Consider the following 26536-nt stretch of genomic DNA (forward strand, 5'->3'; position numbering starts at 1 on the left):
TGGATTTAACATAAACATCTGTTCAATCAAATTCATCTCTTTCCTTGACATCTTCTAGAAAATTATAATAATTTCTCACAGGCACCAAGCGTGTCCCACTCAAAGAGTGAAAATAAAAACTACATTTTTTTAGCACTTTCTCAGTATTATTGTTGTCGATGGCAACAAATTGTTTACATGTCAACCAAAGTTTTAAAATCTTAAGAATTTTGGAGTAGTTTCCCAATAGTACAGTTACCAATGGAAACGAAAAGACGATTTTAAATCGTTTACAAGTTATTAACAAACGTTTATATAAAATCAAAAGTAGATTTTCGAAACAAATGCGAATAGAAAAAAAAATGCGAAAAATGTCACGCTTGAAAATTAGCATTCGATGATTCATAATATTTTTCCGTTCGTTTCCTCCACCATGTACAAACACACACACACAAACAATTATTTTTTTTATTCTTGCTTTTTTTGGTGCGGTTCCGCTTTAATTAATTCGAGCCGCGACGGTGCATCCTGGCCGTATCCTACGTTCTCGTACGAAAGCAAGAGTTATATAATGATGGTAATGCGTAATGAATGGGTCAACAGCCTCTATTCCTCTGTTACTGCTGCTGCCGCCTGCCACCGCCGTCTCAGCTATGGATTTTGCGACAAAGTCAAAGCCATCGTCGCACGAGCAAAATACATAAATAAATAAACGAAGAAATAGATGGGGAAAAACTTAAATGAGGATAATCCAAGCAAGGAGGATTAGTCACGGATCGGAGACCCTGCGTTATGCCGAGAGAATACTGAGACGACGAAGAATCGCAGCATCGACAATACTTTCATTCACGGGAAAATGCTATAAATTACAATTTTTGATATTTATTTTAATCGAATATGCGTACGTGTACAGCCAAAGAATTAGAAAGTTTCAGTCGTATCGAGCTAATTAAAGCAATCAATAACAGTTTTATTCATTCAATTATTTGTTAAAGTTATAAAGTTTTAGTTAGATATGAAGAAGATTCATTAAATAATCAATTTTATATTGTGTTTCTAATATAGACTAACGAGTTAAATCAATCAAGAATACTTTCGTTCATTAGATAAATTGGTATAGTTATAAATTGAAAATTTAAAAAGTTTGAATTTAGAATGCGTACGTCTTAAGAAATAGAAAGTCCGAGATGGAGAACATTCGTCAAAGAATCGATTTTAGATCTTGTTTTCAGTCGAGCCGAGCCAATTAAATCAAGCAGTTCGAGATGAAAGCGGGTTTTACGATGGAAGAGGAGCACTCTATACCATCGTTCTATTTATATATACCTATAGATATATATATACATATATAGGAGAAAAAGCAACCCTGGGAGATCGCATGAACTTGTGTAAAGATTTTCTCGAAGAAGCCGGAAGAGGAGACGATTACCAACAATGCACAAACACTCGCTTGACGGTAACACGAACATCAGTTTAAGTCTTCGATAATTCGTGTTCGCGATTCTGCACGAAAATGCCGAAAGAAACGGCCACGATGACGACGATGATCATCATCATCATTATCATCACCATGGTGATCATGGTGATGGAACGCGGCGCAGCACGCCACACGCCTCTTCGTTTCCTTAAGATTTTCCTGGGATCTTGTTAAACACTCCATCATCAAGTACATCCATAAGAATTTAACCATTCAAACGAAAAACCATAATTCAATACTGATAAACACAGAAAAAAATGAGTAAAATTAAATTAAATTCAAATAAAATGTAAAAATCTACAGGTTTAATTTTATCTAACATATTTTTTTTATATAAGTTGTATTTTATTCATAATCAAAAAACTACACTTCAACATAATTCTAAATAAATTTAGTCGTCTATACAACATTTTTTTTGTTTAATTCTAAATATTGCGGTCAATAAAACTTTAATTAAAAATTGATCCATTAATCAAGAATGTAAAGAATTGAAAATAAATAAGTAAATAAAAGTAAATTTATTAGTGATGTCTTGATTTGAGTTGGAGAATATAAAGAATCTAGTTAAAATTGGATGGAAGTAGGTATTCTGTGAATTGAAAAATAAATGTGTTGAGTGTGGAGAAGAGGCCATGGCAACAATGATCCTTGCGAGTCTCGGAATCTTTCATGCCCATTCCTGTTGGTCTCCTCGCTATTTCGCGTAAAACATTTAACACTTTTCAGTTTGCGCCGTAGAAGAAGAATATGCGAAAAAGAGAGACAGAATGCAGAGAAGCATAGACGAGAGACAGAGAGAAAACACAACCCCGGCCTTTTTGATTTATAGCGCTTGAAGTCTATGCTCAGAGCAACAGTGTATATAGCTAGTGTGCGAGTGTACGAGATTCTTCTCTTCGCTTCTGTTGTTGTTGCTGCTGTTGTTGTTGTTGAGGTGCTTCTGCTGCTGATTGCTGCGGGGTTCAAGGATGCGCCTTTTATATAAAATTCTTCGGAAACTGCGGAGACTCATTTTCACAAAAAAAAAACAAAAGAAGAAGCAAAAACAATAAATAAGTAAGAGGAGAAGCAAAATCCGTGGATTCTTCTCCACCTGTTTCCTGCCCGCCAATATAAATCTCTCCTCTTCCTGCTGGATTAATTTTATGTAAATCCCGTCTAAACGATGTCAGCCGGCCATTGAAAAGCCGAAGAACGCATCCTCATCCTCCGCATCCATTGTGCGATAGACGACACAGGTGCAAGAGCGCAGCCCATAACTCATCCTCTTTCACACACACACAAATTCTTCGGAAATTCTCACTGAAAACGCTTCTTGAAGTAGTTAAAACAATCCAATTCGTAATCAAATTGCGTAACGGCTTTATTGGTGGGCGAATAGTTCCGCTTACTTTTGTGGGCGATGGAATAAATAATCGAAGGGGGAAAAAGAAAGAAAAATGAAATGAGAAAACTTTCAAGAACGTTTTCGGACATTGTGATTAGTCCGAACGACGTTCACTTCTCCTTCTGCCTGACCCGCAATTAAAAGTGCAAGTGTCGTCCCACATAGCGCGGAGAAACAACAGAACGCTTTCCAGACGATTGCGCAACACGAGAGACCTCGATTCTTGCGTAACATCGGCAAGAAACGAAAAACGGCTGTAGAATCTATACCGGAAGGGATATTTTCCAATAGGAACTCAATTATGATGAAAAATATAGGGCTTTGTTGAAATTAGATAAATAATTGACATTTCCATTGCAGCGATTCTTAAAAAACGCTTAAACAAACTAAACTGAATAAGAAGTATATTATTAAAAATATCTATAGAATCTAAACCAAAACGGATATTTTCCAATAAGAATTTGATCTTGATGAAAAATTTAGGCTTTTGTCATAAATGTAAATGAAATTGAAGTGAATCAAATTAAAATGAGATAAAAACAGTTGGGTTTCTGTCCATTCTCTCATTTACATCTCTAACGCAACGATTCATAAAACACGCTTGAAATACTAAACTGAATGAGAGAATTAAATAGATTATTATAAACAGTGCATAATCTAAACCAAAGGGAATATTTTTCAATAAGAATTTGATCTTTATGAAGAAATGTAGGGTATTGTTCAATTAAGAAGATTATTAGAAGAAGATTTTAGATTTCTCAAAAGCACGTATAAAATAGTGAATGAAATCAAAGGGAAATGAATAATATGAGAAAAACAGTTGGGTTTCTTGTCCATTTTCTCATAAAACACGCATGAAATACTAAACTGAATGAGAGAAATAAATGGATTATTGTAAACAGGTGCACAATCTAAACCAAAACGAAAGGAAGCGAATAAATGTTGGGTTGATCGCTGGTTCTCTCATTTACATCTCTAATTTAGAAATTCAGACTATTAAAAACAATTGTACTGTTTCAATCGAATGAGTTATTTTCTAATTACAACTAATTTTTTATGAAAAGTGCAAGATTTTCTTGAAATTACTTAAGAAATTCTCATTTAGATTTCCAATTCAGCGATTCATAAAAAGATGTTAAAATAAAAGTGAATGAAATCAAATGGAAGCGAACAAATATGGGATACAAATAGTTGGGTTGCTCGCCCATTCTCTCATTTACATCTCCAATGCAGCGACTCGTAAAAAATGCTATAAAGACTAAACTGAATGAGAGAATTAAGTAGATAAACTGATTTTCTGTAAATAAAAAGTCAATTTAAAAGAAAATTATAACTTTAAATAGTGTAATAAAATTGAAGTTTTCAAAATGACAAAACAATAATAATTTAATTACTGACTGATTTACTCATAAACTAAAATTAATTTAGTGAAATGAAATCATTAATTTTGTAATTGAAAAAAAAAACAAACTTTTAATATTTTATACAGCAATATCTCAGCGAATTAAATAAAAAATTCGTTTAATCGAGAATAAATTATATAAAAACGAAATATAATGAGTGAAAATATTAATTCATTTTGTAATTAATTAAAAAAATATAAAAACAAACTGTAAGGTAATTAAAATTATGTATGCGAAATGTGAGCGGAAAGGGTGTGGATGAATTTAAATAAAATATTCATCAAGTTTTTGATAAATTTACAAAAAAAATGGATTAAATAAATTAGGAATCGCAGAAAACTTTCAGGTTCATTGGTGAATTGAGCATTGATATCTACCTAGCAACAATTCATAAAATAAGCAATTAAAGTTGAACCAAATAAGAGAAGTAAGCAAATAAACTGATTTTCGATAAATAATAAAGAAAATTACCGAATGAACTGAATAATTTTTTGGATTTTCTTAAATTTTTCAAATAATTAAAAAGAAAAATAATCGGAAATGTGATAAAAATTATGCATGCAAAAATTGAGAACGGAAAAGGTGTGAATGAATTTTGAAGATAATTTGAATAAAGAATTCATCAAGTTTTGAACGTAACGAAAATAAAAACGTGGATAAAATAAAACGAGGAATGCGTAAAATGAAAAAAAAAAACTGTGGGTTGGTTGTTGAGCGGGCATTGATATCTCCATAGCAACGAGTCGTAAAATACGCCATAAAAACTGAACCGGAGGAGCTAATTGAAAAGTGAAACGTCCATTTGGTAGAGGAAGGACCGGATTTTAGTATTGTTTTGTAAAAGCTGCAGTTTGCAAAATGGTGTTTGACGATTCACGAAGAGATCTTCGTAAGGGGATGGTGACGTTGGTTTTGGGATGTCGAGCACGTCGCACGTTTCGGTTTCCGATTCATTCCGGTCACGCGTTTCCGGTCATCCTGGTGGCATCGCGAGAGGAGAAAAGGAAAGGGAAAGAAAGAGAATGTCGTTGACATGGTGCAAGACTTTTTCGTGGTCTTTGTGAGAAAATGCGCAGAGCTGGAGGCACGCAATCTATGTTCCAGAGGCCCTGGAAGTTGGTGGGCTGCAAGAACAAACAACAACAACAGCGTTTGAAGGGAAAAGAATCTGACCGTCACGAATAACCATGATGTATGATTACATGCAGTTTATATCTGGAATCTTCCGCGTCTTCATCTCTTCGCCCACGCGGCCGAGAAGAATGGAAAAGGCAATTACCAGAAGCTTTTGGGAATGAAAGAGAACAGCACCGGTAGCAACGAAAGACATATTTAACAAGAATAAAATTTCAACAAAAAAAAATATGAACAAGGTGGAAGCGAAGCGACAAATGAGAATCGGCTGAAGGTACGACACGCCGTGGCATTTGAATAATATTAAAATGCAGCATTAAAATACATTTATTCAGCTACACGGCTGCCGCTTTTTAATTCCAGAATTGTTATTAAAAAAACCTTAAAACGATTTATTCAACAAACAGACGTAACTGTTATTGTCGTTCCTCTCCGTCGCTTTTTTATGTACCTCTTCGTTTCACGCCTTTTGTTTTTGGCATCCACAAAAAAAAACAGAGAAGAAATATCATGTGGAAGACGACGAACAAAAAAAAACGCACACCTCGAAGGCCACGCACCGCCAGAGTCATCGCACTTCGAGCGCAATAAAGAATAGAAGAGTGTAATAATATGAAAGAAGTAGAAAGAAAAAAAACTCATATTCCTTGAAATTCACGATTTCTTAAGAATAAGTAGAATAAAATGAATTTGAGATGAGGAGAAGAGGCAACAACTATGTTATGTTATGTAATTACAAGGACTTAACTACAATCTATCGAAGAAAATACAATCAAGTAGTTCTAAAGCATAGGAAAAAATAAGAAAAACGAACCCGCTCGTTTTGCATTCACTCATTCATATCTTTATAAATGCAGTTTTAATGTAATAAAAAGTAAACCAAAGTAGATATTTATATTTATAAATGAATTCCTCTAAGATTTAGATTTTGTTTCCAGAAAATTAAAAAAAAAATGTTAAAAAATTTCAATTTAAAATATGTAAACTATAATAAATAAATTTCTGTGTGAAATAATGAAAAGACAGAAAGAAATTATAAAGGTGAAAGTAGTAAAAGAGTCGATTCGATTAGTAATAATAATAAATTTTCATTAAGTACCAAAGTTCTAGATTAGTCCGGTTTCAAACAGTTTGGGATATTGCTGTCTGTATTTAGATTTTGATCAAAACTATAAAACTAATAAAGCAATTCTTTTTAAGAAATATTTCAAGAATTACCTGAAAATTAATGAGGAGTCAACAAAATTTGTTTTGATTATAACTGAGATTCGGGTCGTAAAAATTTGATATACCAAGGAAGGAAATGATGGGTAATTAATCGAAAATAATGGTTTTATAAGTAGTGGATGGTCTGAAGCGATGCATTCAAAAGAAAGCAATTAGAGAAGGAGCAGAGATAATTGGATCAAAGAAACCAACTCGAAACTGCGTAACTGTAAATAAATAATGTTTAGCGAAATGCACCGTTCGGTTTATAATTATAGGAGTCCTGCTTAGACACGCGTTTTGCCGAAGAGGAGAAAAGGAGGAAGGAGTACGACAACAGCGCTATCTGTTTCGATACCACAAGAATAGGCGAGAAAAGGAAAGTGAATTTTAATTGAGCCATTGTCCGATTGCACTGCATTACAGATCTATCGTATATCTGTATACGTGTAAGTGTATATATATACACACATGTGTATGTGTGTATAAATAAATCGAGTTGGCCTACATTTCGGACTTGGAGTTGTTTTTGTCGTCACGTTTATTCTGAGCCCAGAAGTTTAATCTCGAAGGATTTCTTGGGCGAAAAAAAAACCGGAAAACCGAACGCGCACCCACATACCTCGTGCATTGCGCCACTCATTTAATCTGAATCGAGAGAGGCGAAACAAACAAGCGAACGACTATTAGGAAACAAATGGTTCTCAGCGATGGATAGATTAATATAACGTAATGGCGGATCGGACCGTTAGTGGCTGTAAATTCTGAAGCGAACGGAATAATCGAGTGAACCGAGCGGATTTATTTAGTGGAAGAATCAATGATGGATGGCCACAGTCAGAGTATGGCGATGCTGGTGAACCGAAGAAGTGGGTTAATATTTGAGAGAAATCGGATATACGCGCATTCAAATCTCTTCGCAAAATCTTATTATCAAGATTAAAATTTCATAAAATCTTGAATAAAAGTAATTTATTTGTATCCGGTTAATTTACACAATTCGATTCACAAAAAAATAATGTCGATGATGAAAAAATCGTTTAACCTCTAAAAAATCTAATTAAAATTTTATGTAAAAAGCATTTATTTGAAACGTATCCGTTTAATTTACGCAATTCAATGAAATTTAAATTAATAGACAAATCATTATTAATAATGAACAAATCCGTTAATCGTTTATCCACGCATTGAAGTAACTACAAAATCTAATTCAAATTTAGTAAATTCTTGATTCAAAATAATTTATTTGAATACTCATTAATTTACGCAAGTTATCTTAATGGAAAAATTAACGTTGATTATGAAAATTAATGCATTGAAATCTCCATAAAATATGATTAAAAAAAGGTTTTAATGAATAGTTTTGTAGTCGATACGCGCATTGAAATCTCCGTAATATTTAATTATAACAATTACAATTTAATAAAATGTGAAGTTAAAGTTACTTAATTTTCCGTTGATTTCCGTAATTTGATTTAATACATCGTAATAAATCAATGTTTTTAATTGAATAAATAGGTTTGTAATCGATACGCGCATTAAAATCTTCGCGATGTCTGATTATAATAACTACAATTTCATAATATTTTCAACTGTAATGACTTTATTTTCCGTTTGTTTCCGTAATTTAATGAAATTCATTAAAAAAAATAAATATTTTTGAAGAAGAAGTAGGTTTGTAGTCGATACGCGCATTGAAATCTCCGTAATATCTGATTATAACAATTACAATTTTGTAAAATCTTGAGCGGAAATCACTTCGTATCCGTTTGATTTCCGCGATTGGATGCAATTCATCTTCACGGACAAATCAATGATGATAATGAAGAAGCACATTGCGTTATTATGGTACGTTGCAAGGAAATGGGTCTTCCTCTCGGCGCGAGTAAATGGAAAATTCTCTAAGCACATGTTTATTAACTGTAAAACGCCTTTATTATTTTTATTTCTTTTGTGTGTGTGCTTCTCCTCTCTGTTTATCCTGAGGACAATATTTGCTTCTTGCTTGGTATAAAGCTTGCGATTTGCATGCGGCGCGATCTAATTGTATCATCATCTCCTCTATTCAAGACCTACCAAGCAGAGCGGATCAGCAACAACACACATGCTTTTACAGTTAGCTTGAGGTGAAAGAGGAACAACAACAACAACAACAAAAAGATGAAAGAAAATTATGAATGTTTGAGAGTACTTACAGCGGTCGTATGAAGTAGCCATATCCAAACGACTAGTGGAAGAATTATCTTCATTTTCGCTGAAAAAAAAAAGAAAAAAATAAAATAAACATTAGGTAAAGAAAAATCGTTGATGGAAGGTGGATGGATGGGATAGGATCTCCGGCACGGACGCTCCTCGTAACTATTTGTTGTTTTAAGGCACCGATCGAAATTGTTGGAAGCCGAAGGACAGCCGCAGCAGCAGCAGAAGGAGCAGCGGCAGCAAAAGAAGAAGTACCTCGCATAACTGTCCATGGAGGCCGCCGCGGCTCATTCACTTTATATTTGCCTATCTGAAGATCTCCGCTCGCGCGGTACCTAACGAGAGCCTCCGCCAAAACGAAATGGCATCCGACGAATGGTATAAAAGAAAATTGCAGTTCACAAAGAGTGAAAATAAGAAAAAAAAATCACTAAAGGAAACGCCGATTTCATTCTTTACAATAACTGCTATTCCGGAAACAAGATTTTGCCAATTTATATTGAAGACTTAGTCCATATGTTGACTCAGTTAACATACAGAATTTACAATTTTCGGATGGTGAATTTTTAGTACCCAAGTGTCTTATACGTACTCGACATTCATACATTTACGTTTTTTGCTGCACACGTTCGCACGAACGTACAAATTGTCATTAGATCACTGCTTCATATACTGAGAATTCCCGTATTCAACTTTCAAATGAACAACATATGTTATAAAATAAAAAGAAATAATTTGACAAAAAGTTTAATACATAACGCAAATCCTCTTTGCACAGCGGTGATTGTAATTTCTATTTTAATTAGATCGTAAATAAACATGAAATCAATTATAGAAAAATATTATTATAAAATGTATGTAAAAAAAAAATGAAATTACAACCAGTTAAATTGTTCGAATACTTTTTCAAAGTATTAAACGAAAGTAATTACAATTTATTATGTTATTTTATTTTATATAGAAATAATACTTGAAAAGTGAAAACGCGCGATTCTCGTTACCAAGTTGCGATTCCTATAAACACATCTTCTCAATTGAGGAAAGCATTTTAATTGGTAAAAGCTTCATGGGAAAACGCGGAATTCCGGGAAGATCAAGTATAAACAAAACGAAACAAAACGCTGGCCCGATTTTTCCGAAGAAGGCAACGACGACTTCGAAAAATTGCTTCCGCGAACCGAAAAACCAGTTCCGCTCTGGTGAATTTAGGAAAATGCCATTAACGAAGTTTAAAAAAAAACTTTAGAAAAAAAAACACACACAGGAGATGCGAGAGGCGTCTTCATGCATATTTAATTTCCATATTAAATCTTCGTACATATATTTTTTTGTCCGTTACCGGAGAGGAGAAAAGAAAAAGTTGGAAAACGCGCGCTTTGGCACGTTTTAACTGCCGGATCGTGCCATTAAATTACCGCGAGGCAGGTTAAAATACCGAAAAGAAACTGTTTAAAAAATAAATAAAAATTAATTATACGCCGCCCCCGCTTTTGTAACGTGATAAAATTTACCTCGCTTTACGTTTTAATTCATTTAGCGTCGTCATTAGCGAACATGGGAAACTGAAACAATGGTAGCGCGAATGATGAAATTTATAGGTTAGACGGGGACATGTTGCGGTGTGACGTTTAACCTAACCAATAAATCGCGACGGACAACGAACCGAACAACTAAAACTATGTCTAGTTTTTGTTGTTTCTTTTTATTGTGTCTCATTTTCTTCTTTCTCTCCTTCGCCGCAGTCGTAATAACTCTTGTAGTACACTAAATTCTAGACGTGGTGCATAAATAACGAAGTGCACTCTACGCGATGATTTACTAGCCTTTCCTAGGGAACGTTACCTAAACCCCGGTATTTCCACTAAGCGATAAAATCCGAAATCCATATTTGTTGGGCGCTATTAATGACAACATCAAGCAATCGACGAGGCTCGTTGACGTTTTACTGCTTGTCTTTTATTTCCATTTTAGTTTATCGCGCCTTTTCGATCTCTCCCTACCGGTTGCTTGCTCTCCACACATTTTATTACGGTTTTCGGTGGCCACCGTAAAGCGAGAATAAGAAATAAGATAAAGAAGAGGAATTCCTTTCACACTCATCTTAATTGTGTCACTCTACACGCAACATACACGCTTCTTGTCTAGATGTGTATTTTTTGTATCTAACATGACATTTACTCAGCAAATTTTCACCTGTTCCGAAACCAATTAGAGTCGATAAGGAATTAAAATGAGCGCAGGTAAATAGCTACGCAAAAATAAAATTTGAAAAAAATATTATATACTTTTCGTTCACACGAACGTACTTGACATGCAGTGGCTACATGCTGTGAATTCCTATATTCAACTTTTAGATGGGCTACATATTTCAATTTTATTTCATTCAGACCATTTTTTTTTCCTAAAACGAGTTCTTAATGAGAAAATCCCTTTGCGCTTCTTCCTTAGTTCTTTTCTTTTGTTTAAAATATGACATTTACAACATGTTCACTTATTCCAAAACCAAATAGAGTCAACGAAGAACGAGCTAAAAAAAAATTTGACGACGTTTAAATAATAAAAATAAAATTGTTCACATGAACGTACTCGACATTCATATGGACGTACACATTTTTCCTCCATAACAAGCTGATAATTATTTCATCTAATCGTATTTTTTTCCCTAAAACGAATTATTAAAGCCCCTACGCTTTTGAAGTTATTTTTTGTTTATAATCTGACATATACAACATTTTTATTTATTCTAAAATCAATCAAAGAGCAAAATTGTTTATTTTTTGTCAAGTTTTGACAACATTTAAATAATATAAATACACTTGTTCACACGAACGAATAAATTGCATTATTATGTTCTGTACACGGTTTTAAAAAGGATTACATATTTTAATTTTATATGATCCAAGAACTTATTTTTTCCTAAAACGAGTTATAAAAGATAAAAATCACTACACGCTACTGATTTAATTTTTATGTATGTAATCTGACATTTACGCCATGTTCACTTGTTCCAGAACCAATTAGACCCGTAAAAGAATAAAATAAAAGCATAATGTATTACGCTTATATTATTAACAAAAATACCAACGTTCAAATAATAAAAATCCCAGCAAATATGTCTATATTTAATTTCTTCAGCAAACGAAACGAATACCTTTTTAACCCGAAAATAAAATACAAATAAACCGGGAGATACCGGGAAAGAGACTGTTTTCGTCGCCAATATTTAAATAAAAAATAACTTCGTTCGCCTTCTGGGTATCCGATTCATTCATTTTCATTGAAGTTTAAGGTTAACACAACTAACAAAAAACACAAATAAAACAAAAGTTGTATTTTTTTACTCAATGGAATTGGTTTCGGGGTTTTCCGCGTTTTAGCATAAGAAATAAATTGCAGTAGATTAAATTTAATTGACCGCAATAATAATTGAATTACAACTAATTAAATATAATTAGAACGATGGTAATTGGAGGAGCGTTGTTTTTTTTCTCTTTAATTTAGAAATAATTGTTTTAAGCAAATAGGTTTTAGTAATTATTTTCTTGTTGTGATATTGGTAAACTGCAAATAAACAAATACTGAAAGAAAAAAAAAGATACGCCGATGTGTGTTGTTTGTGGTGGACAAACAAGTGGTTTATTTTTTTGAACAAAGAAAAAAAAGGAAGGAGTTTTGTTCGGTGGATGGGAAGGTGAGATTTACTTAGAATTTTAGCGCTTCTGGGGTCGCCGGGACGCGTCGAAATTACGTAACGTCATTTGTGACAGATGAAGGACCTTAATTGCGGTGCGTTCGGTTGCATACAATCAATTGCAATTACGTAATCAAAATTACGTTTCATTATTATTTGCTCCGCTTCGAACACGTAATGCAGATACGTGAAAAGAGCAGAAATAAAATAAAAAACAAACAAAAATTATACGTATTTGTAAGCATATATGGCCTTTCCATTCTCGTCGCTCGGCGAACGGTTTTGAACTGTTTTAAATGTCAGAGTGATGACTTAATGCTCGCCGAAGAACGGTTGATAATTTCACGCGGCTAGTGAAAAAGTCACTTTCGCGTCGTACTTCTTCTTCTTTATCCTCCTCGATCGATGTTAATTTAAAAATCGAAAGTAAATACCAATGGTGTTCATCGTTTGACGTTCATTTATTTGTCATCAGGTTATTAAAATTTGTTGAAATACCACAAAAAAACTTGTTGATGTAACTTATTCATATTGTTTTTGCACTTAAAATAAATGAATATTGATTAATTAATAATTAAATGTTATAGCAAAATATTGTTGCGCAAATTTCGTTCTACTTTTCCTTTTTGGCACGGTAAAAGCTAAGTTTCTAAAACCGTATGCACCAAGTCCACTTTTGGCTACGCTTTTGATCCTTCTCTCTCTGTTTTGTTTTTCGTCTTTGTTCAATACTATTCCAGACAAAGGACGAGAGAGAGAGAGCTGGGTTTCGATGCACATTCGTGCCTGTACATAGTTTTAAAATTTTATTGCTATTCCCGACACGTTTTCGGATCCGCTCCGTCGAAAATCGCCCGGTTTCGAATATCATCATCATGCGATGTTTGGTCTCTCCATGCTCAGCAGAATTTTTCTGTTTATTCTTTCTCTCTCTTTACTCATTTATTTATTTTTTTTCAATACCCATTTCTAAACATAGTCGAGCGGAATGCGTCCACCCGAGGGCGTCTTTCTGGTTGATGACGGATAATTGCATATCATCGTATGGAAACGATGCTTCATCTCAGGTTTGCTACCACTTTGTGGGTTGGTCGAGTAGGTCGGCATTTATCGCGGCAATTAACAGATTAATATTATTTTTTTAAACCACCCGAGGCTTCGATTAATCAAGAGAAACAAATTAACAAAACAAGAAAAAAAACTTCCATTTCAAGTTTACAATCTTAGTTTAATTAATCTCCGTTGAACTGTTGGTAAATATATTTTTATACTTTAATTCATTCTAACGGTAAAATTTTCATTGAAATATTTTTATTTATTATGTACATAAAAGTATTACTTTACTACTAATTCATATAGTCAATTGAAATATATAAAGGTACATCCACACTAAGCAAATAATATAATAAAATTTAAACAGATGCGCGCGCACTTTATTAAAGAAATGCGCGCGCAACGCCTCTTAAAGTATTACAAAATGTACTTTCGCAACATTTACTATCGGACTTAACAAATGATTCATATATTTGTAGTTAAATAGGTTCGAATACTATTTAGAAGCAAACAAATATAGATATAATAATAAATTAATGTATTTATTTCAATTGCATACACACGGAATTGAACGATTAACCAAATATGTTGAATTTGGGAGTGGTCTTCGTTTGTTCAATGACCATATTATCATTCTGTAACGCTATATATGCAAATCGAAGGCGTTTGAAGAACTGTTAATTTCGAGGTAAAGTGGGACGCAACCTCCGACCCGGCCACGAATTCATTAAGAATGTCCATTAATTAAATACAGTTTTGTTCACAATATTTTGAGCTTTTTTTATTATCATTGTCACCATTCCTCTGATTAAATTAATCCTCACATGGATCTCGCCGCGATCAAATTACCAATTCCAAAACTCAACTTTTCTTCTTCTTCTTAATTTTCCTGTCTGCGCGAGCGAACAGAACCGAAAACGTGTTAGATATTTAATACGCGCTTCACGTTCCAATTATTTCTCTTTCTAATTGCAATTAGTGAACACTCCAAATTCTAATGCATTCAAAAATAACAACTGTGCATGCTTACGTGTATTCTTCGGTGAATTAACTGCATTGTAATTAAAATAAAATACGAATAATTTCACACTTCCGCGTAACTAAAATTGTATCGAACTATCCAATAAAATAACCTTGCACAAATATCCATAGAAAAAATTGATGCAAATTGAAAATTTAGTTCGACCGGTTCTTAAATTTTATACAAAAAATCTGATTTCTAGTGTCAAAATGATTTTTTTTAACTTAGTAATACATGTATTCACTGTTTCTCGATGTATAAAGTTTATGTCTATTTTGTCAATTCGCTTCCGCACTATGAAAATTAACCAATTAAGTTACGTTCGGAGAGAGCAGAAAAAAAGAACTAGACGAAAGAGAACTGCGATCATTATTATTTATTTTTTCTGCATTGTTAAACCGACCTTGCGTCTAATAAACAAATTTGCATTATTTATGCACAAACAAGTAGCATTGAGTAATCGGCAGCAGAGCGACAACGGAAAATTAGCACGTTTTCCGAGAAAAATCAACAATTTTTCTCCGTTCAGAATTGGCAGGATTTTCTTTATTCAAATTATTTGTTTAAATCCTTTCGCATCTGATGCTTATTTTGCTTGGTGCATGAATATAGTGTAGAAAAGAAATATATTTGTTGAAGGTTTTCGCATCTAATTCTCTCTTAGTGAGTGAGTTTTGCTTGATTTTTTCCATGTAAGTAAATATTTTTAGTTAAAATTATTAAAAATCGTGTAAAAAAATATTGATTACCGTTATGGTACGTTATTTCATGAGTTAAATGAGAGAATAAGATGTTTTTTCTTGTAATGAACATAATTATAAATCGTTTTATCGTGTAGTGAGGTGACTTAATTATTTGCTAAAAGCGTTGCGCAATGTTGGTTTGGGTAAATATGTGTGATGCTAATCGTTCCATCGGTTGGGTGATATAATCGATGCCATCATCGGGTCGAAAATAAGTATAAATAATTAGATGTCGCTCTTGGATTCGGTTATTAATTTATTTAAAAGTAAGAAAAAAAACTAGGCAATTAATCATATTCTCATTTTGTTTTTTCTTTTTCTATTCTTGTTTGAGAATCAATATGGAGAGAAGTGAGGTTATTCTACGAAGATTCTAATAAGATTTGCGGGAACCGAAAATTCGCTGGAAAATTAATAAGCGCTCCGTGGCTTATACATATTTTAACGGCGACGTAAAAACCCCGTTACAACGTGCAATCCATATTCATGTGACCGTGCGAATGCGTTTCGCGAAAAACTGCTTAAAAATCATCATCATCAAAAGAATTATGAAAAGAGAAATATTGTAAGCTGATTCAAATTAATGAATGCAAATGAAATAAATAATTGTAATTTGTAAGCAAATTACTATTGACGCGACCGAAATAATGAGGGAGCTTACGTAATCGACGGTCGCTTAAACGTCTACTTCGTTCGATTTCCGTCGCGGAACGGCTGCACGAAATCTTGTCACCCTTGACGACGGCGAGACGGGCCATTAAACGAAAATCGTTTTTCAGTTAACATTACTCGAGCCGAGATATTTCACACCCCCGAGGATACGTTTCTCATTCTTCCTTTTATTTTCCCTCCTAAATTTGGTATTTCCTCTTCTTCGGCCCCCCACACACACACACACACAAAACACGCAACATGTGGTTTCTTTTCTTCCCTTCGTTCATTCTTTCGTCTGAACCACCACCTCTAACCATTATTCTCCGCTCATCTTCATCTCAGGAATATCATTCCCTTTCGATGCTTATCCGCTCTCGCCGACGCGTGTTTTACCTGCTTGTAAAACTAGCAATTATCGTGGATTCGGTCAGAGAGAAGAAACATAAAAAGAACTCTACCTGAATACATTCATATTTTTTTTTGTTGAAAGCATTTTTTTCGGCACACTAATTTGCGAATTCCTCGATTTAAATTTAAAAAAATACTTTACGAAGAACGCTTAAAGTAATAGTAATAAAAAGCAGATTATAATTTTTTAATCTTCGTTTAATTTAATTCTTTTGGGATTATCAATATCTCGAACGAATATCGACGAAATCCAAAAATCTATTAATTACGATGATGTGATATCCATTCGCTCTCTATATCTGTCTCGTGTCCACTCGTGTGTATATAATATATTTTTTTATTATTGAAAATCTTCTCTCGTTATTTTTTTTCTTTTCTTCGTTCGATCTTCGGAATCGCGTATCGCGCCGTCCTTGTCGTCGGCCGGTTGGGTACGTTCCTTTGACCACAGCCGAAGAACAAGAGGAGAGGAGGCCGACCAGATGACCTCGTGCGCGCGTCTTAATAAAACGTCCGTCTCCACTCAACTCGCCATAATATGGCGCAAAAAAAAATAGAAAAAGGAAAGAGAGAGAGTGTGTGTGTGTGAAAGAGAGAGAAGAAAATAGCGCCGAACAACTATAAACCATACGTACGACATGGCGCAAGGTAATAATAAACCCGCAAATAAGTGCGAAAAAGGAGCTATAAAAATTGCTAGACGCAGTGGGAAGAGAATAAAAAAAAGCCTAATATAAGTGTGTGTAAGAGAATATTTTTTGATATATATATAGACATTGTTCGAGCCATGGTCGCATCGGCATTGCGAAAAAAAAGAAAGAATAATGTACACATTCTATTCACAAGCAAAAAAGCAAAGGTTAATTGCAGGTAACCGAATTCTAATTCGAAATGTCCGTTGCTGCATTATCATTATTCTTTCTTTTTTTCTTTGGCATTGCGATCACGTTTTACAAAATTGTCAATTGTTTTCCTTTCCCCTCGACACCCTAATAAAAAATGACAAACGTCCTTTGTTTTTCTCCTGACGACGGTAAAGGAATACACAGGTAACCACAGCCACCTGTGCACACTATTTTATTTTTTTGATGTGTGCGTGTTTCTGTTTGCTTTTGTTGTATAACTTTTTGATTTCTAGAATTCAAGACAAACTGATTTCAATAAACATTCAAATTTAAATAAATTTTAATAATAATATTTCTTATGAACAAATAAATAATTTAAATCGTATTTATAATCATAATACTGCGAAATGCAATTGTTTATAGGTCTTTCCGCCTCTATAAATATATAATATATAATATTTTTATAAACCACAGCAAATAAAAATTGAAAGATGAGAAAACAACTCCTATTTCTATATCACTACTTACGCCGGCAATTGAAAATAAATTAAGTTTCAATTCAATTGAAATTAATTCTAATTAGGAAAAAAAGTCAATAATTTTGCTGTTATTTACGATAGAAACACTTTTTCTATTGTTAATTCAAATCAATTTGAACAATAAAGTTTGTATATATTAGCAGTAAATTTATATAATTTTGTAGCATTCTCAGTTTTAGAGAAGTTTTAATGTATGTTGTTATATTTTTGTTATTATTTGCTTTCCTTTCCATACTTAACTTTATAGAAGGTAAATGAAATTTTAATAAACATTATTATTAAGAATAAATATTTAAATATTCATAATAAAAACTGTAGCATTTTTGTTTCTATTTCCTTTTGTTTCGTTTTATTTATTTTAAATTTGAAGAATTGCTATAAATGTATTATTTCGGAGTTGTTATGTTTTTTAAGATTTGAAGAATCTTGAATTATTTATACTATTTTATTTTCATACATTTCTTTTTGTTTCATGAAGATTTTCAACAAGAAAAAAATCTTAAATCTTAATGTTTTTTTTCATTCAATTATTATTAGTAATAGATAGATACGTGATTCATGTTAAATTATATATGGTTTTTATGGCTTTCTTAGATTTGGAGAAGTTCACATTTATATAACGATTTCCGCCTTGTTTTGTGCTCATTTTTTTTTTCGTTTGTGGGTCAAACGTATGGTTCCTTTATGTGCGTCTAATAGCTCTAATTACTCGTTGTTCTTTAAAAACGTGCGAATTGAGTGTTATCCAAAATGGAAAATTCCACAATTCCGATGTTCTGTATCCATACGGTGGCGATTTTGGATGCAGATCAAGGCAGAAACAATGGCCAGAAAGTGCAGATGCCGTTCGGCTCTGGGGAATTGTGTCACCCACTTAGTCATCTCTTTCTCGGCCGAATCGCCTACATAAGTAAGTTTTCATCTCTTTTTAGCGTTCGAACGCAAAAGTGTTGCCGGATTTCTTTCTCATTAAAATAAAAATCCTCGGGCAACTTTCTCTCTTCGTCGCCATCGACGATTACGACTAAAGTGGGCGTTGGTTTGCGCGACCCACGTTGACCATCGTTGCCAAAAAAAACAACAAATAAATAAATAGAATCGGATCAAATAAAACTTAGTTCATAAACGCACTTTATTTAAGAAACAAAGAGAGACTACACAAAGAATGTCATTAACCATTCGGAAGAGATTACAGTAAATGGCAAACATTCAACTTTCACAAATCCCGAACGTTGTTTCAATTTCGTTCGTTCGTTTGTTTCGGTTTCTTTCTTTTTTTTTGTTGTTGTCGGGTTACGTTTAGCCCGTTCGCTCGATTCACCAAGTCCTGTTCACCTTTCGAAACAACTTTTATCCATTATTAGTTAACCATGCATAATAAACAATGTACTACTGCCATGTATTCCAATATTCGGGTCGAACACAGTCGAAAGCAACTTTGTTTTGGGAAACACTAATAAAATAAACAAACAATATCTTAGTTACCTATGGAATCAATGTGTCAAAGGTCAATGGAGACAATGAAAATACAGGTCATAACTAAAGAAATTAATCAAATTGATAGGAATTTCACAAATTATTTGATTTAAATGCAAAGAAGAACAAACAATATCCTAGTAATCAATGTGTCAAATGTCAATGGAGACATTCCAAAAATCAGGTCATAACTGTAAAAATTAATCCGATGAATATAAATGAAAAAGATTTTTATAAAAAAAAGATTTCCGTTTGAAAGAACCCAAAGATGCAAGAAAAAAATATTTCTTTTAAATTTAGATGATTTTAAATAAAATACAAAAATATCTTCGTTTTGAGAAAACAGATATGAAAACATGTTTGTTTCAGGAAATGTAAGAAATAAAGAATATCCTAGTAACCTTTAAAATGCATGTGTGAAATGTCATTGATGACAATCAAAATTCTGGTTATATCTGTAAAAATGAATCCGATGTATATGACTCAAATATTTTTTTATTGAAAATAACGGAAAGATTCAAAATAGTTTTTGAATATCTAGAATTTATAGTTTTTGAGACAAGATATGGAAACATCTTCATTTTGGTAAATGTTAAAAAAAACAATATCCTAGTAACCTTTTCAAGTTGTAACTGTACAAATCGGATGAATATGAATAAAATATTCGATTGCAATCAAAAAGTTTTTTAATCGAATGTACAATAGATTCAAAAGTAAAAATAGATAAGAGATAAACGATATCCTAGTAACCTTTAAAATGCATGTGTCAAATGTCATTGATGACAATCAAAATTGTGGTTATAATTGGATGTATATGAATGAAATATTCGATTGCCATCATAACGAGAAAACTAAAAATAGAATAGAATACTATTTGAATATCTAGAATTTACAGTTTTTGAGACAAAATATGGAAACATCTTCGTTTTGGGAAATGTTAAAAAAATAACAATATCCTAGTAACCTTTAGAATCAATATGTCAATAAACATAATCAAAATTCAAGTTATAACTGTACAAATTAATCGGATGAATTGAATATAACAAAATATTCGATAGCAATCAGAGTTTTTCATTTGAAAGTAAGATAAAAGAATAAAAATGGATAGTTTTTATGAATCTTGATATTTCAAAAAAAGATGACGGTTTCGTTTCGGGAAATACAGAAAATGAATATCCTAGAAACCTTCACCTGTCATATGTCAATTTAGCCAATAAAAATTCAGGTCATAACTGTAAAATAGATTCGGAAGAATGTGAATAAAAAAAAGATAAAATCAACGTTTCTGTAGGAAAGAAATAGCAGATGATTTTTTTTTTAATATTATGAATCTAAATACTTTGATTTAAGAAGAAATCATCATGGTTTTGGGAAAATGCAAAAAATTGTACAATATCCTAGTAACCTTTAGAACTACCGTATAAAAATCGATGAAGACAATCAAATTCGGGCCATAACTGTAAAAATTAATCAAATAATTTTGAATTATACAAATTCGATTTGCAAATTCTAATTTTTATCTCATTTTTTTTTTGATGAATAGTATAAATAATTAATAATTTAATATTAATATTTTATATATTATAACAATTTAATCCTAGTAACCTTTGACTATATCACTATTTTTGGATCTTTTTTTTTTGTATAATAGACAATCAAACAAATGTGTGAACTATCAAAAAAAAAGATCGGGTCGTAACTGTAAAATTAATAAAACAAATTGAACTGTAATCAAAGATTGGTTTTTCATTGAAAAGAACCGAAAGATCCGAGAAGAATAAAAAAATCTAATTTTCTTCTTAATCTGGAGGAATTCAAGATAAGATTAAAGTGCTCCGCGTTGTTTAATCGGCGTGGCGCTTTCTAAAATAAAGGAAACATTAAACAGAAACATCGTTTGTTTTAGTTTCTTCTTTTTTTTATATATATACATATATTTTTTTAAACAGTGTGAAAGAAAATTTACAGCATCCGGTAGAGAAGATGCATCTCCAACTCTCTTTCTATCTTTTTCTCTTATTCTCTCATCAATTCAAATTCAAATTCGAAATCTTTCTCTTCTGCAACGTCACATGTACCATTTTGCATCATTTATGCATCGCTTCGCGTGTTACATAAATTCGATTACGGCAAAAGGCTGCGCCGTTTATTTATAGAAAAAGAGTGTTTATATTCGTAATTAAAGGTACGTACGTTCGGGGGCAGAGTTCGTGGCCTGGCGACAAAATGTTTATTACTCACCATTCACTCGTTTGTTTATATTATTTACAGCTACATCGCAATTACCCACGGTGATTCACGCGACAATTAAGAATCGAACAAATAATTACCAATACTTAAATCGATCGAACGTAAAAATAAAACGCGCATCTTATAAACTGTTGCGTTTTATTTCTCTCCAATTTTGATAACTTTAGATTATGTAATTTTTTTATTACATACTTTATTTCAGTTTAATTATTTTCAATTTATTTTATTGTAAATCATCTTGTAAACTATGTTTTCTCTTCAATTTTGATTATTATAATTATATATAATTTTTTCATTTTTATTTTAGTTCTATTATTTCAAATTATTTTCCGTTTATTTCGTTGAGACCATTTAAAAATCAATCGCATCTAATAAACTGTATTTCTCTGTCCAAACTGTGGGTTTCTCTCTCTCTCTCTTCAGATTGATGATTTGAGATTGTTTTTCGTTTATGAATCGTCGACACGATTTATTCGAAATTGAAAGCAGCGTGCGGTCGCTCGTTAAACGGTGGATCTAATAACGTTAAATCTTTCGTTAAAAACATAAAAATTATTGTTATTAATATAAAAAAAATAAAAGTGTACATTAATAAGTGAATCCTACCTACAAGTAGGCATTAACATAAACTACGTGGGTGGGTGATAAATCATCATGTGTTTGTTTTAAAAAAACGACTGTTAATATTTGTTGTTTTTTATATCCTTCTATAAATTATATTTTTCTCGTATTTTCGTCGAGAGTCGTCGCCCTGGCTCTTTATTTTTATGTAATTCATTCTCTCTCTCGTTTCTTGCAGATTTAACATTTAAATCGGCCTTGTATTACACACAAATACTCACACACACGCGCGCGCGAAACGGATAAATGTTAAAGGCTGTGAAGCCCACATATCGTACCCCAACGCAAATGAATCTCCTTTACATTTCAAATCGCGTAACGAAAAGAAAAGAAATAAAATTATATACGCATTATTGCTAAATACCGTAATTACTTGATGCAATTCCTTGTGACAATAACACAAAGAAAACAGATGTTTTAAGAAGAATTGTTATAGGTGTTTTATTGAGCGGGGGTTTTAGCTAAAGGTTAAATATTTGGAAATATTGACGCTTGAATCATCGACGAACCCGACATTTCCATATGGGAATTAATCTGAAGTTTAATATACAAATTGTTGGAGATATCAGTGAGAGTGCAAGAGACGAACCTTCTTTAATAATCATAAGACAATAATAGAATATAAAATATACCTATCATATGGTAGTTAATCTTGAGATTAGTTTACAAAATTAATGAAAATATCGATTCTCGTATAGAAAACGAACTTTTTTGTTAATAATCAAATTATTTATAAAATGATGATATTTTCATTACTTTAAAGGTTAATTCATTAAGAGACTAATCTTAATTATTGAAGATATTGATGCTTTTAATCATATAATTGTGATCAAAATTAAAATTTAGATTCGGTATTTCCAAGTGAATGTTAATCTATATATCTATATCTAATATTTACAAAATATTTGAAGTTGAGTTGAAACTGATCTTTTTTAATAAAAATGTAAAATCAATAATTTTCGATTTCCTATGGTGTTTTCACAAGAAAATTTCAATTAAAAGTTTAATTTTAAGTATAGTTTACAAAGTGTTTGGAGATATAGATGCTCAATCAAGCGACGAACTCTCTTTATATATATTATATTAATAATATTTCTATAAACAATTAAGAAATAAATAAACTGGTATTGAAACTAATTAATAAAATTGTATTTTGTTTCAAACAGGAACAATTAATGGCAATATTTGAAGTGTGTTTCGAAACCTCGTTTATTTGCATATGCATTGAAATACGTGGTCGAAAAGCGGGGAAGGTCGATTTGAAAATTAGTTACAAAACAGACACACAGAGTCAACATCGAATAACATATGAAATCACCGAAAAAGTTTGTTTTTTTTTCGGATACTTTAGAGACTGAAGAATGTATGGAAATTGAATCGAGAAATAGAAAACCTGTTTCGAATATTTAGCAACTGAGCGGTGTTGTTTATCAAAGAAATGAATCTTCAGGCTATTAAACCAAAAATCGCCTATTCTAATGACCGTGAAAAGTATACTAAACGAAATATCTTATAGCAATTGTTGAATAATTTCGATTGTTTCTTAAAGAGCGTAATTTAAATTATAGGATTTTCTAGGTATAAAAGGCGCTGATTTTAATGGCCGTGAAAATTAAAGTAAACGAAATATCTAATAAAAAATTTCATAAATTTCTACAGTTTTTTAATAACGTAAATTTGAAGAAAGAAAACAATTATTTAGAAACGTAATTTATAGAAAACAGAATGTTGAATTTCAAATTTTCGGTTATTAAAAAATTGCTGATTAGATGACCGTGATAAGTAAAGTAAATTAGAAATTTGAAACATCTGGCCTTGTTTATCTTAATTATTTATTGATTGCAATTGTTTAGAAATGTAATTTATAGAAAAATGAAACGTATAATTGTTAACAATGCTTTAGGGTATTGAAATAATAATTTTATAACAATTGTTCATCAATTGCAATTCCTTTTAGGAATTAAGTGAAAACGAAATTCAAAATGTTGACTGAAAAAATAGTCTTTTGTTAATGGCTACACAAACTAAAGTAGAAAGAAAAGAAATTATAACAATTGTTCGTAAAATTTTGTGAAATTTACAAAAAACAAAACAATTGTTTTAAAGCGTAATTTCTTGAACATAAAATTCGAAATTGAAGAAAAACGCAGATGACCGTGAAAAGAAAAGATTGTAAAAAAAATCAAACATCTGTTATTGTTTATAACAATTGTTTGTTGATTGTAATTGTTTTTAAGAGCGAAATTTATTGAAGTGTAATTTATTGAAAACGAAATTCAAACTGTTGAATGTAAAAAGTAATTTATTTCAATTTGTTTTGAAAATCAAAGTAAACACAAGTTTATAACAATTATTTGTTGATTACAATTGTTTAAGGAGAGTAATTTGTAGGAAACGAATCAATTGTTAAAAAACGAATTGTCAAATGTAAAAACTGATATTTAAAAAAAAAAAAAACGGTGGCAGTTAAACTAAAATAATATGACAATTGTTCACAAATTGCAATTGTTTACAAAAGAGTAATTTATTTACAATGAAGCAATTGTTTAAAAATGTAAAGTAAACGAAAAAAAAAATAAATCTGATGTTGTCCGTTGATTACAATTGTTTTTTTTAACAGCGTAATTTATAGAAACGAAACAATTGTTTGATAGAAAAAAACGAAATGTTGATCGTAAAATTCTAAGATGCAATCAAGTTAAAAGCTTATCCTGTCGGAATCTTAAGTGGTATCTACAATTAAGATGATTTCGGTGATAAAATTACGTGAAGTCCGCGGCGCCAAGATCGTTTCCACGTTTGTATATTGACATTTCCAATTGTTTCCAACTTATCGGGATCGCGATAATGCGATTGATGTAACGACGACCCAGTTAACGTTGTTTTCTTCTTGCATACATATTTATTTTTTTGCATTGTTTGTTTTGGGTCGCCCGTAAAAGCCGTCATTAAAATTAATAAAATCCCAATAACGTGGAAGAAGACGGGGCTCGGCAAAGGCTCAGAAATTTGCGGGTTACCCGTCTAATCGACCGTCCGAATCTCTTTTTCGGCTTCCCTCCTTCAGTGGGCCGTAATAATGATATTACATTTTTAACACCTTTGCATTCTACATAAAACCTTCATTATTGCTTGCTTTCTTTATTTTTATTTCGCCTTTTTTATCAACTACATTTTTTTATTGTTCACCTTCGCTCTTCGGCGAAGTTGAATGCGCGTGGGCCCGAAAAATAATGTCGCTGCAGCGGCACTTTGCGGATTGCGTAAGGTTAACGTGACCGGTGATGTCATTTGTGTCGAAGAGAAAAGAAAACCGAACGCAGAATAAAAAGTTTATAGATTGCAAATATAAGTGGACGTCAAATCAATAACAACAAAAAAGAAATAAAAGTTGCAAACAGATGCAAGAAGCAGGAAAGGATATGTAGAAGTAAAACGCGTCTCTCGGCAAGGATTTATTGAAATCAGAGTTCGGATCGGATAAAAAAAAATAATAAAGGTGGATATGGTCTCCCAGTGGTAACGAAATAACACGGAACACGGCCTTCGCGAAATCGCACTGTTCTTGTTGTAGTTTGTATCTTTCTTCAGTCCATTTATTACACCAATAGTTTATGTGTATCACTATTCCGTTTCGCGTATTTTTTTTGTAGTTAATATGTATTTATATAATTTTTGCTTAATTTTAATTCACTGAAAAATCCCACTGGTTATGTTGCGAATTTTATGTAATATTATTAACACGGCGCGAGAGCGGAGTGAAAGGAGGTCTGCGATTCGGAGAAATCAAAAAACAAAAAAAGGAAGAGAATTTCTTCTCGTTTAATTTGTTTTAAATTTATTTTTTGCAAATGTTAAGGGTGTTTAAGTTGTTGATTTTGTTTTTGAGACTTACCAGTCGCCATGGCTGTAAATTGCCAGGGCTCTCGTTGCCCCTATCTCTCCACTGTTGTGAAAATGGGACACACTTTAGTAATACTACTACTGTTGCTACTCACTCAATGTCTTCTAGTAGACTGGTGAGTCCAAGAAGTCGAACGTCTCGGCTCCGTCGACTGGCCATGAAGCGCTGCCTCCGGATTGGCCAATCGCACGGAGCAACGACGACGACGTCGCCGACGTCGTCTTTCTCCCCATATACAACAAAACACTCGCACACCAACACACGAACTCCACACATACACACTTCGTGCACACTAACACTTCGATATTCACTCTCTCGCCGTTCGAGATTATTCATAATCCGTTTGCAATTTTTTTTGTTCTTTCAATGCAATCGGCCCAAAAATGATATTATTAGTAATAAATTCTAAATGTCTTTCTCACAATTCAGTTATTTTTGGAAGTGCAATAGAAGAGCGACCTTTTATCAAATGAACTGAACGACATATGTTTAATTTTAAATATTGCGTCAATATATGAAAAGCTTCGTTTAAATTCACATATTTGT

General features: G+C 32.3%; 1 protein-coding gene across 1 annotated transcript in view; it reads right to left on the reverse strand.

Annotated features, from left to right (window-relative positions):
• The window catches only part of LOC108568234, a 111608-nt gene extending 85521 nt beyond the window's left edge, over window positions 1-26087 (reverse strand). The window contains 2 exon segments of the mRNA XM_017929198.1: window positions 8782-8840; window positions 25982-26087. Of these exon segments, the coding sequence (XP_017784687.1) occupies window positions 8782-8840; window positions 25982-25991 (69 nt within the window). The 5' untranslated portion in view covers window positions 25992-26087.
• Window positions 26088-26536: the final 449 nt, after the last annotated feature.

The sequence above is a fragment of the Nicrophorus vespilloides genome, unplaced genomic scaffold, assembly GCF_001412225.1.
Source record: "Nicrophorus vespilloides isolate i.1.1-1 unplaced genomic scaffold, Nicve_v1.0, whole genome shotgun sequence".
NCBI classification, from domain to species: Eukaryota; Metazoa; Arthropoda; class Insecta; order Coleoptera; family Silphidae; genus Nicrophorus; species Nicrophorus vespilloides.